Here is a 12,274-nt window from a genome sequence, read left to right as displayed (position 1 = left end):
ACTGCACTGCCCTGCATACACAAGATGAGCATGGACCCTGTGCACACCATAGAGCAGTGCCTGTTTATCTCCTTTTAAAGGGAGTGGCACAACACCTCAAGGGTTTATGCAATGAAGATCTAGCAAGACTATTTTGAAATGATATTCCCCTCACACAACAAAGGAGGTAAAACTAAGAAGCAAGGACAGGTGCTTAGGAGGAAGTTCTGCTTACCAAAACTGCAATGGTAAAGCAGTCTCACCCTGCTCCTGAGTTCTGCCTGGCAAGAGAACTTGGGCAAGAAGATATAGAAAATCCCACCCTGTTCCTTCCAGTAAAGCAATTTGGAAAGGAGGGATGGGTAGCTAGTGTCTGTAGGACATCATTAGGCCTGAACAATTGAAAATGCTTCCAGAGATACAGAGGGGAGCTGAAGGGAGGGAGAACTGATGTTCATTGCCCTGTAGGGTCTGTGGAGCTGCATCAGTGCTGTGAGGCACCAGTGTGACCAGGAAAGTGGCTGGGATGGCTGGAGCAGCCTAGGAGCCAGGCCCAGGAGACAAAGACATGGCAGAGAAGTGATTGCCAACTCTGTCATGGAGAGTCCAAGCCTTGTTCTTGGCAGCCCAAGCACGAGTCAGCCAGAGAGGGCCCTGGATTGGCCCTGGGACAGACCCAGTGCTGGCAGTGAGGCTCTGAGCCAGTGCAAACAGGGACGGTGGCACTGGCTGGTGGTACAGGGGACAGCAGAGAGAAGCACTGGGGAAAACCAGAAACGTTAACCCTTGTAGGGGAGTTACAAGTAGATTTAAAAGCCGAGAATTGAGGGTACTGGAGAAATTTTTTCCCTTTTCTAACATTTGTGAGAAGTCTTAATTCCAGCATCAGTGTTAAAGTACTACAACAGTCAGAACTGTCCTGTCTCAGTTGTAAAACCAACTTACAAAGCAGAACATTCTGTAGTTTCACCTTCTTTCCAAGGAGCACATTTCTGTATCTCCACCACACCCAAACTTCACCACCAATAAACTTGGCATTGTGATAATTATAGTAGGTTATTTGTGTTTTTATAGATTATGATATGGTAAAGTCATGATTTGGTAAAAGTAATATGTTATGTAGAGTATAACCTAAATTCCAGCCAGGCACGGAATTGGGGAATTCCGAGGCAGGCACCACCCAGAAGCCACCATTTAGGAGAACACAATGAGATGTTGGGAACTGGAGATGATGAGATTGGCATCAGAAAGGAAGACACATTAAGATAAGGAATCAGTTCTCCTCCCGTGGGCAGCAGAGCCATCAGAGCTTCATCATCACCCCGATCTCTGATCTCCATTCTCCGGAGGAGAACATATGTCCATTCAAAATTTCAGCTTCCATTCACTCACCAGAGGACCGAAATTGACACTTCTCCCTCCCATAGGAGACCCCATTCAGCAGACCAACAAGGACGATGCATTCGAATAACTATTCCCAGGAAACAAAGAACTGGGGGAAATCTTATGCCAGGGGCAAAATGAAGTGCAGTGCAATGGAGGCTGCTTTCTGTTCACCCTCTGACGATCCCGGGTATCATCACTGTAACTCTGCTTGTTGGTTTTACCGAAGTTCTGTAATTTGAATTCAATAAACCAAATCATATTTTAATTGGAATACTGAATTGGCCTTTATAACAGCATCAAGAGAGTCTTACTCATAAATTGGGTCTTCACTGGTTTCACTTTATTAAAACAGCGTTGCTGCTACCTTGTCTTCAGTCATGGGGGAGTGACAGAGAAACCTGAGCATTGGGCAAATCTGGTATCTAACAAGTGAGGATCAACTGGAATTATTACAGTGAATAATTGCAAGTATGACAACTGTGAAGGAAAGCTGAAAAAAAAAGAAATGCAATTTTATTCTCAAATATTCTTCAGTTAGTTTTTAAAATATCCTAATCGATTGCATATTATGTGATTGTTCAGACTGTAAACTATAACTCTAATTTAAACTTCTTGTTTTGCATGCTTTTGCTATTTGCTTTTTCAAGCATCACTTTTTTCCAGAATTCTGCTTTCTTTTCTTTCAACTTTCTGCCTTTCTTCTGCTGTAGATTTATTTGCAAGTATTCTTCATTTCGGTTGTACGATGGCCATTCAACCAGACCCTCTCCATTAGGGTTTCTGTAAGCAAGAGGAAAGGAAGTGAGTGCCCTTTTCAGTCACACGGGAATTCAATCACACAAGTTAGGACTGAATCAATAAATCAGCCAATTCCCCCCAGAGTCAGTGCAAAGCAGCAATATCTGTCATGAACCTCACGATTCTTACCCATTGCGAGCAAAGTTAGCCCAGTACTTCATTAGAGTTCTGCTGAGGTTCTTCTCTTCCTCTGTAACTTCACCTGAAAGACAAAATAAAGAATAGTTACTCGGTGTGGCAGAAATCAAGACATTGCTACTACAGCAGCAGCATTTCCCTGTGTGAATATGCTGCAACAATTTGGCAATTGCAACAGAGACACCGCCGGCAAGACATCAGTCATACAGCAAGCATCACGGGATCAAAGCCCTCCTCAGGAGTGATTTCAGCATAATTACCCTGCTGGAGAAATCTGGGAATTTGGGAACAAGGAAAGAAGGTGATGTGCCTGTAAGCTTCCAGGAAACCCCCATCCTGTATCCAGGACAGCTCCAGGAATGGGCCACATGGCTGAGTTTCCTGGATCCCATTCTAGTTTTGTGGGACTGGAATTCTCCCTATTCTTCAGAGCACGACTAGGCAAAGATTTCTTCATTCTCACACCAGATGGTGCCACTCCATTTCTCAGCACTTCAAGAGTATTTCTTTAAATACAGTTACACACAAGCTCACTGTACCCCTATCAGTTCCTGTGTGTTTTAATTATAAATGCATCTCAATACACTAAGAAAAATGTTTGGTGTCTTAAAGCCCTTGGTAAATTCAGGCAAAGAGGAAAAGAACTGGTCAGTCTTTTCTAATGCCAAAGGTACATAAGTAAAAAAATATAAGCAAAAGGAAAAGGCTCTTGTAAGAGATTAGCAAAGGGGTTTACAACATAGCTGGATTGCTCCAAAGTTCAATTGAGTAAAAGGAAATACTTTCACTTATGTAGGCTTTGACCAGACTATGAACTGCTGTGCAAATGACAAAAATAAAAGCAGAAAAAATTAGTGAATTCACTGAAAATAAGCAGAATTTTTGTGTCTCTGTCAAAATAAGAACTCTTCCTGATTTGTTCCACAGGAAAGAAAATACTCCATGGTAAGTATTACTGTCTTAGGCATTTGTAATTAAAGGATATTGCTGGATTCATAATGTTCTTTAGGAAATGGCATCATATTTCTCAATTGTTCAGTGATTGGCAGATTCACTGGGAATGTAACAATGTGGGATTCTGCCAGAAGGAACTTCCAGAATCCCATGGAAATTTTTGGAGTGCACCCTTAATCCTCTCTCAGTGGACTGATTCTATTTGAATAAATGCTCAAGTTCTAATTGAATTGTGAGGCAAAGCAGACCTAACCATGAGATCTTGACATAGAAAATGAAACACTGGGATCCCAAGCCTTGCTCTGACCACAGCTGGAATCTCTTCCTGCAAAAGAAACCAAGTCCTCCGTTCTCAGGAGCCTGACAGCCCATGGGATTTCCTGGAAAGGAGGAGACACTGGCCTAAACTCCTCAGGAAGAGAAGAGGTCTGGATTTCCTGCTTCCCAAGCACTCTACAAGTTTAATTGACCTTTCCTTCAACTTCACTTCCAGCCAAAGCTGTTTGGCAAATTCACGCACAGTGCTGGGATAATGACAGTGAGTTTTCTACCAAATATCCTATTTGCTGAATTGCTGACAAGATGTGGAACTTACTATGCTTCAGAAGGAGCAAACTGTAAAGGAGAGAAGATGGAGAAGATGGTGAAATGCATAAAGCCACTTCTGCCAGGAGAAAGGGTCATGGCTTGTTCTCACTGCCAATATATGCACTTTAATGTGATGAAAATGAACAGAGCACTGACTAGAAAAATGCCAGGGTTACGGGAGCAATTCATGAGTGAGTGGTGTCTGTTCCTTACTGCGGAGCTGGATGTCCCCAGCCAGAAATGGCCCCCCAAAGACAAAACCAACTTCATCCCCGTGGTCAGCCTTCACATAGTCTGGTTTGCTGTCCCAGTAAGCACTGGGCCGGTGCTGGAATTCAAAGAAGTAGGTGGGAGCTCCAGACTCTGCAAGACATCACATTTAGAGAGTTACAGAGGAGATACACGAAGGACAGCTGTCATCAGCCGTTTCAAATACTACTTTAAACAAAGCTTTATCCTGGGCACATTTCCAGTGTAATTGTTACATTCAAATATGTACTTTCATTGCAAAATTAAGAACTCAGCACTTACACACACACAAAAGAAGTTGAAAGATCCACCCTAAGAAAACTTACAGCAAACAAAATATCAAATTCTTTCCACTTTTGAGTATCTTGGCATGGCTTGTCTACACCTAAGCACCAGAAAACTGACAGACCACAGAGCTGCTGACTTCTCAAGTAGCCAAGCAACCAAAGGACAAAGGTTGCTTTGATATGTTTTAATTTTTAAGCCTGCATATTTCAGTTAGCAAACATTTACCTGTGTTATCATGCTTTGCTCTCAATATACTGTGATTATCAGCACAGTGCAAGACACTTGTACAGAGAGAAGGGGCTCCACACAACCCTGCAGAGCTGTATCATTCCTCATGTTCCCAGTGGGAATCTCCAGAAGGGTTGCCTTACATATGACAGGATTTGTCTGTATCATTTGATCCAGCCTGCAGTAGGAGGTTTGAGTGTCCCACCGCTGTTGATCAGCTTACCCCTGTGATAATTCAGTGCTTTAATGGCTGGCATGACAATTGCCATGTCCCCCAGCAGGTCCACGAATCGGTCCCGTAGCTCTGCAGGATCCTCTGTGTCTCCCAGATATTCATCTATGATCATGGGCAGAAGATCTGAGGGTACATCCTAAGAGACAAGAAACAAACAGACAAACAAACCCTGTCTGAATTAGCAGCTAAAATTGCCATCCTTTAGACTTCAGAGATTCTGCAAAGGCACAAATGTCCAGGACAGCACCCATGTTGATGGGAACAAAACCCATTCATGCTTTTTGTGGGCAAAAAATACCCAACCAACCAACGACCTCTGGTCAAATTTGCACCAGATTTACATGGGATAAAACTCTACAGGAGTAAGTGTAGATCCAGCAATTTCTCCTGATAATATCTTCAGCTTCTGTTTTCTTCAGGAGAAGAGAGATGGGAACCACAAAAGTAAATTCTCAGTCCTTGAAAGATGTATGGACCATTAGACAAGAGGACAAGAACAATGGGATCTCCAAACACAGTGTAAGTTTTCAGGGTTAGAATGTGCTGCTTGAAAGCTACACCTCCAAATTAGGAGTGCAAAGTAACTACTTTAAAAGCTACATTTAATATAAACATATGAAAAATACGCCTTGAAACTCCGTAAGCAGGAGATCAACCATGACATACCTGAACATCTGGGATCCTACTACAGTAATCCCACAAATATGTACAATAAAAGTATTGTTTGAGGTCTGGAATGAAATAGGCATTTTCCCAAATCCCAGGCCTGACTCAATTTAATTTCTGTGTCATTGCATACACCCTGGTCCTGTCAACTTTGCTGGGACTCTCCTCAAAGTACAACATGACCTCAGCCTCATTAACACTATGACTCAAGCAGTGAGACCCAAATCTGTTCCAAACATGAAAAAGAAAATTCACTTCTCAAATTGGATTAGTGTGGCAGTACTTACGATCATTGGTAGAAAAACCTCTACAGTCGAGGCAATTGATTTTCTATCTCCAATTTCCCTCAAACCTTTCATTTTTGATGTCTGCACGGAGAAAAAAAACCAACATTATTAGCACCATTCAATGTCTCCATTATTTTAAACACTGGAACGACATTATTCCATTAATTCTTACTACTGGTGTTTATTTTTGAAGCATCTTATCCAAAAGTGCAGCACAATGCAGCTGCTGTCTTGAAAAGTTTGTATTTACTGCAGTAAATGTTGCCGTGTGAAGGTTTCTACATTAACCACTCCTAACACATAGTTTATCCTTAAATGAACATTAAGAAACTTGTAAAACTAGAAAACATGAGGGCAGAGTTGGAGCAAAAAGCTGCTTCTGTCTCACAGGCTTATTTTCATTCTGCTGGGGGAGATCTTAAAAGTCACTGGCAGTTTGTCGAGTCCAATTGTTTGAGCCCTTTGAAATAAGAATAATGCAGTGTTCCTCCTCTTTCACAGCATTACATAAACCAACTCTTCTGTCTGCAAAATAAATTCAAGCAGATTTCACTTTCACTGTTCTTTTGGGACTTACAACCAGCACGCTCCCAGCGACAGTTGCTTCAGAGGTTCAGAACAAACACTTTGTACTACAGAAAGGAACCTGAATATTTAGGAAATAAAAGAATGGGACAAGAAAGAGAGGACACAAATCCATCTCCTGCAGTTTTTGTGCACTGAGAGCATTTGCTCATGTTTTGGTGTTACCCATTGAGTTCCCATGAGAAAGGAGAATGGGCTGGACACCTGCATTGTCCCCTCACTCTGCCCTGGATGAGATTTTCAAATGAAAGCTCTTTCTGCAGGGTGGCAATGGGGAAGCTGGTCTAGGTGATCAGTGGCACACTTTTAAGCACACTATGTATCAACCCTGACTACTGAGCCTTGTGGGGGAAAGGATTGGCTTTATTTGTCTTTGAGTAATAAGGTCTTGATTGCTGCACTCTTTTTCCTCTCTCTGCCTGGATGAACGATTAAAATTTTAAGGTAAGAAAACGCTGTACAAAATTGATGTTCCAACCGATGTGTCCATGTAGTTTAACTTGCAGGATGAAGCCTCTCTCACTCTCTTGTGACCCGTGGTTCTGGGTCACTGCAGAGCCGTGATGGAAGCAATGGTTACCTTGTATGTATTTACAACAATGCAAAGACTTGTCCTATTACTTAACACAAACATTAAAAACACATGAAAAAGAAAGAATAGACATTAAATTACCGATCTAATATTCCAGCCAAATTCATTGTTGGTGACTCCTATCATGAATGGGACTGCATTGAATTCTTTTCCAGCCAGTATCTCTTCAGGTGGCTTATGAAGAAACACTCCATCCAAAACTAAGGGTAGAAATGAAATTTCCTGAAGGACAAGGAAAAAAAAAGATCAAAGATCAAATTCATTTTTAATAGTATTTCCAGTTTTTCCTTCAAATCATGTAAGATGTCCACATTAGATTTCCTAAATGCAAAAAAGGGCTTTAAGAAATTCAAGTATCTACAGGCACTGCAACATAAATTTCCTTTGGCACAGGAGTATAAAATGCAGGTCTGGGTGGGTCAAGGTGTAGAGGAATGATCAGAGGGTTCTGATTCTGTGCTGTTCTGGGATTAAACACAGGAATGTTCAAACCTTGCTCACAACTTCACAAGTGCTGTGACACTGCCGAAACTTCCAGAAGGAAATTACATGTGAAATTATTTCAACATTTGGGGAGCATTTTGACAAAAGATAAGAAAAATCAACTTTGGAATGGACCATCAATGGACTCTGATCAGAGGCTGAGCTAAAGTTTTGCAAGTGAGCCATTAAAAAGCTGTGTTGCCATGAAGTCTCACCTACCTTGCTGTTTCGGACTATGTGTTCTGCTTCCTGCTTCCTCAAGCAGTTCAGCAGGGAGAGGGAACTGCTCGACTCACACTTGAAGACACTGGCAATTTTCTGAAGGTTATCAACAAAGACAGCACTGTTATAAAATCATTATACACACTGCTGTTAACAGCTTGATTTAGTGGCAGATTTAGGTGAGCTTGATAGATCTCTGAGAGCTTTATTTTAGTAGAAATGCTACAGTTTGATCACAAAGTTAAATCATTCTGGTGTGCTTCTCTTTCTTGTTGTATTTGCATTCACTGTTTTTCAAACTTCGCTTTAGAGACAATACAAGCTTGTAGCATAAACCAAATAAGGAAAGAAAATTCAGAAATATTTACATTATTACTATCTGCCATTACAGCAAAAGATATTAAAATGCACTTACAGAGAGTGATTTTATTTTAAGGTGGTTTTTTTGTTGTTTTATATTTGATTAATTTACTTCACATAAAGGCCCTCCCTAAAAGACTGTAGGTCAATAAAACCCTGAATTTTTCTTCTGGATTCTTGTTAAACTTTCCATAATAAATGCCACAGTTGCTGTATATAGTACAGTGGGTATGAAAATGCACATTTGCCTAGCTTGGCATGTGTGTGACTGAAAACACACATTTTTTTGTCAGCCCACAGGTGTTACAATCATACAGCTGCACAATCTATTTCTAACACCAGACAGACTGAAATTAAACAGGTCTGCTGCAACAATAAACTGGATCAACTCTGTTGCACAGTATGCAATAAGATTTTCCCCTTTTCTCTTTTAAACAAATTATCACATAGAAGTATCCTATTTTAGGCTATAAAGACTTTAAAATGCAAAGAAGTGACCTTACCTCAAGATCTGTTGAAAGATGTAAATTTTTACTGGGGGGAATTATAATTCCACTCTCTGATATTGCTTTATGAAAGAGACCCTTAGATAAAGGAGATAACACCTGCCAAGAAGGGAAGAACAGAAAGTATTTATTCTACATTAACATCCTTACCACATAACTTTATGTTAGTTATAGTCCAGTCAACTCCTGGATTCAGTTGCGAATTATACATTGTTATTTGATGCATCTCTAGATTTAGCCCAATGTGCTGTTAAACTTCCTGTCAAAAACCAGATTAAGCACGAACTGTGACATTAATTGAGCTTTTGAAGATTTTTATTTATCTACTATATACCTACATGTGCAAAAACAGAGCAAGATCCTGCAGATATCCCAAAGAGAGTGACAGATGCAGGGTCTCCACCAAAGTGCTCAATATTTCCCTGCACCCACCGGAGGGCTGCGACTTGATCCAAGTACGCCCAGTTCCCGCGGGCGTGCTCATCCCCAGTGCTGGAAGGAAAGAGCACAGCCACCCCTCAGGAACAGGGACAATACAGCAAAGGCAATCTCAGCAATCTCAGCAATCTGTGTCTTGTGCAAAGTCACCTACAGCCCCTCATGGTCACACCTCAGCCCCTGACTCCACACTCTGCTCACCCCTGCACAGGTGGATCCCTGGCCTTTACTGTGCCTGAGCTTTTGCTTTACACACCTGAGGATGGAAGCAAAGGCCAGAACAAACATCCTGTCCAGCAGCAAATAAGCCCAACTTAGAGCCCTCTGACAGCAGGCTGCCATCACATGACCATGCAGATGGAATGTACAGACATTTCTCAGTGCTGTCAGTGAATTATGTACATTAAACCACTGTGACAGTGGGAAGCTGATACAGAAATTCAGCAGATTCAGCAAACAGAACTTTAAACATGACAGCAAGAATTTTGTGAAAAGTGAAATAGGTGTTCTTACTTGAAGTATCCAAGGAGTCCCAGTCTGTACTGAATCGTTACCACCACAACATTCTCGTAGGCTGACAGTGCAGAGCCATCATACCGAGCAGCACCACCAAATATAAAATTGCCCCCATGGATCCACACCATTACCTTGGAAACAAAAGGGTGAGACACACCTTTATGCACTGGTCTGCAGATTTCACTTGAAAAAGGAGAACAACATGAGAGAGCGAGGAACACCAAATCACTGAAGCACGATGGCTGCTGAATTTCAGACTGGTGGACTTTGAATTTTACATGCTAATATTATTTCTGCTTGTGCAGCATCACATTTTCAAAAGCAATTAAGTCCCTTAGGAGCAATCATTACTTGCAAGCTTTATAAAACACATGTTTGTTCAATGGTTTACATACAGGTAACTTGTCTTTTTTGCTTGAGCCAGCAGGGCTGTAAACACTGAGATACAAACAGTCCTCAGACGTTTGGAATGCAAGGTGCTTTTCTTTAAAGTTTTTTTCAGCTATTTTCAACATGGACAGATCTTGAGGACAGCTAAAAAAACAAAAAAAAGGCACAAATTATTAGTACTAAACCTGCAATAGCATCAATGTAACAATGGTGGAGAAAACACACTTCTTTGGCCCCTGGCTGAATCTCCACAGGATGCTTGAATGTTGTGTTATCTATTATCAGTGAGAAGTGCAACCTGTACAAGCACATCTCCACACCTGTACTAGAAATACTCCAGTACTGGCAGAGTATCCACTACCAAACAATAACTCCTCAGCAAAAGCAGGCCTCTGCACCCCAATAAACACAACTCTGACCAGCATGGGCAGGTTCTATCTATGATTCTATCTGTTCTATCAAATGAACAGCTCTCACAGGGGTGGGTGAGAAGTTGCATCTCTCAGACCAGTCCAGGGTTCAGGTGGTTCAGGTGGGGAAAATCTCAAGGATCCAAGAGGGGCTTTTGCAAAAGGAATTCCAAGGAAAGCATTTACAAGCTTGTCTGTCCCCTTCACATGTGTCTGTATTCCTTTGAGCTGTCCGAGTGCAATAGTCACTTCTGGCTCAGCCCCACTCTGACCTAAGTAACACAAAAGGTAAAAAAAAAAAATTAAATTGCATCTTCATACGTATCACAATGACTTTTCCATTAAGTGTTTTTAACTCACTGTTTAATTTAGAACATTTCAGCTTATTCCTTTCAATTTTGTTCAGTTTTCATTTTGCTTTGGTGCAGTGACAGACACCCCCTGCCAAACCCCTCTGCCAGTGACACCTGGAGCCAGGCAGGGCAGGGTTTAGCCACCGTGCAAGAGCAAATTTCAGAGCAAGCAGCACAACCATTTACATTTCCTAAATTTATCATTCAACAAGATCTTAAAAATATCTTATTTGGAGAATTCAGAAATGTTGCTGCTTTCTGCCTTTCAAAAAGGACAGAAAGCTTTATTTTGATTAAATCATCTCAAAACCAGTTTCATCTCACAAAACCAGTAATTTCTGCATCATGAAGGCACTTTTGCAGATCGGTAACAAGAGCCTAAGAGATTTACTGCCTTTGAAAACAATCACTGGAACTTGGTGCAGTGGCTTCCCCAGCTGCAGCAACCCCAGCCCGCGGGGCTCACCTTCTGCCCCGCACACGAGGAACGCTGCGCCATAAAACAACGCGCAGAGCAGCGCGACCGGGCTCGCAGGAGACATTGTCAGCCCGATCGGGCTCCCGTGACTCTCTCCGCTTTTATGCGAAGAGAAGGGGACAAAGTCCCGGCGAGGGCACTCGGGGCACGGAGCGCGGCTGAACCGTGAGGGTGAACTGCAGGGAGCGCCTCCAGAGCGCCAGATACAAACCCGAGAGGCGACAGAGCCCCGAGAGGCGACAGAGCCCCGAGAGCCGACAGAGCCCCGAGAGGCGACAGAGCCCCGAGAGGCGACAGAGCCCTGAGAGGCGACAGAGCCCGGAGAGGCGACAGAGCCCCGAGAGCCGACAGAGCCCCCAGAGCCCCCGAGCCGGCGCGGCCCGCCCGCCGCCCGCCCGCGTTGCCCGGCGCCGCCCGGGAGCGCCGATCGCAGTTGGCTCATCTGCTGTCAGCGCCACCGGCAGAGAAAACAGGGCGAGTCCGAACAGGCTCCAGCGCTTAAATACTATAAAATTCTTTTTAAAAGCCTTAAAACAACCAAAATCTCACCAAAGCGCCACTACAAACAATACAATGCAACAAAACCCCCAAACCTCCTCGCCCAACAACAACCGGGACGACAGATTACAAGTAACTAGAAACTAACAATAAAAAAGAAAGATCAAAATAGTTAATTCTTGCCTTAATCCTCTTTTAGAGGGGTGTATGAAACCAAAGTATGTCATCGCTACATTCTATCACACCAGTTTAAATTCGCGTGGGGTTTTTTTGTTTGACTTTTCAAAGCAGGGAGCAGATGAGATAAACAACTTTAATCGGAGCATCCTCGGCAGCACCGGGCCCAGCCCGGAGGCGCCTGGCGCACACTGCGCCGCCGACTCCATTCGCTTGCGGCCTGGTGCTGCAGCCGCTCCGGGCTCCGGGGCGCCCAACGGCCCCGCTCCCGCGCCGGGGAACCGCAACCGGCCCCGCTCCCGCGCCGGGGAACCGCAACCGGCCCCGGGAGCCGCGCGGTGAGGCACCGATCGCGGTGCGCGCTGTTCCGGCCCGGGCGGTTCCTGTCCGGGCGGTTCCGGCCCTGGCTGTTCCGGCGCGGGCTGTTCCGGCCCGGGCGGTTCCTGTCCGGGCTGTTCCGGTCCGGGCGG

General features: G+C 43.5%; 1 protein-coding gene across 3 annotated transcripts; it reads right to left on the bottom strand.

Moving 5' to 3' along the window:
* Nucleotides 1-1,683: 1,683 nt before the first annotated feature.
* Nucleotides 1,684-12,100, bottom strand: LOC134557601 (carboxylesterase 5A-like). Of its 3 annotated transcripts, none has more exons than XM_063410736.1 (13): nt 11,118-11,790; nt 10,366-10,570; nt 9,894-10,032; nt 9,496-9,629; nt 8,883-9,036; nt 8,542-8,643; nt 7,676-7,774; nt 7,055-7,195; nt 5,797-5,877; nt 4,832-4,979; nt 4,057-4,206; nt 2,293-2,365; nt 1,684-2,145 (listed from the first exon to the last, which is right to left on the bottom strand). In XM_063410736.1, exons 1-13 carry the CDS (start codon nt 11,569-11,571, stop codon nt 1,956-1,958), a joined length of 2,070 nt encoding a protein of 689 aa, XP_063266806.1. In that variant the 5' UTR covers nt 11,572-11,790; the 3' UTR covers nt 1,684-1,955. The 3 variants fall into 3 exon arrangements, 2 of the variants coding, with proteins under 2 accessions (XP_063266806.1, XP_063266807.1); XR_010082078.1 differs by having other exon boundaries at nt 2,105-2,145; nt 3,851-4,206; nt 11,118-11,792; XM_063410737.1 differs by lacking the exons at nt 10,366-10,570; nt 11,118-11,790 and adding an exon at nt 11,811-12,100.
* Nucleotides 12,101-12,274: the final 174 nt, after the last annotated feature.

Source organism: Prinia subflava, chromosome 13, assembly GCF_021018805.1.
Source record: "Prinia subflava isolate CZ2003 ecotype Zambia chromosome 13, Cam_Psub_1.2, whole genome shotgun sequence".
Lineage (NCBI taxonomy): Eukaryota > Metazoa > Chordata > Aves > Passeriformes > Cisticolidae > Prinia > Prinia subflava.
Note: the sequence above shows the minus strand (reverse complement) of the source record. Positions and strands in the feature narration are given on the sequence as shown.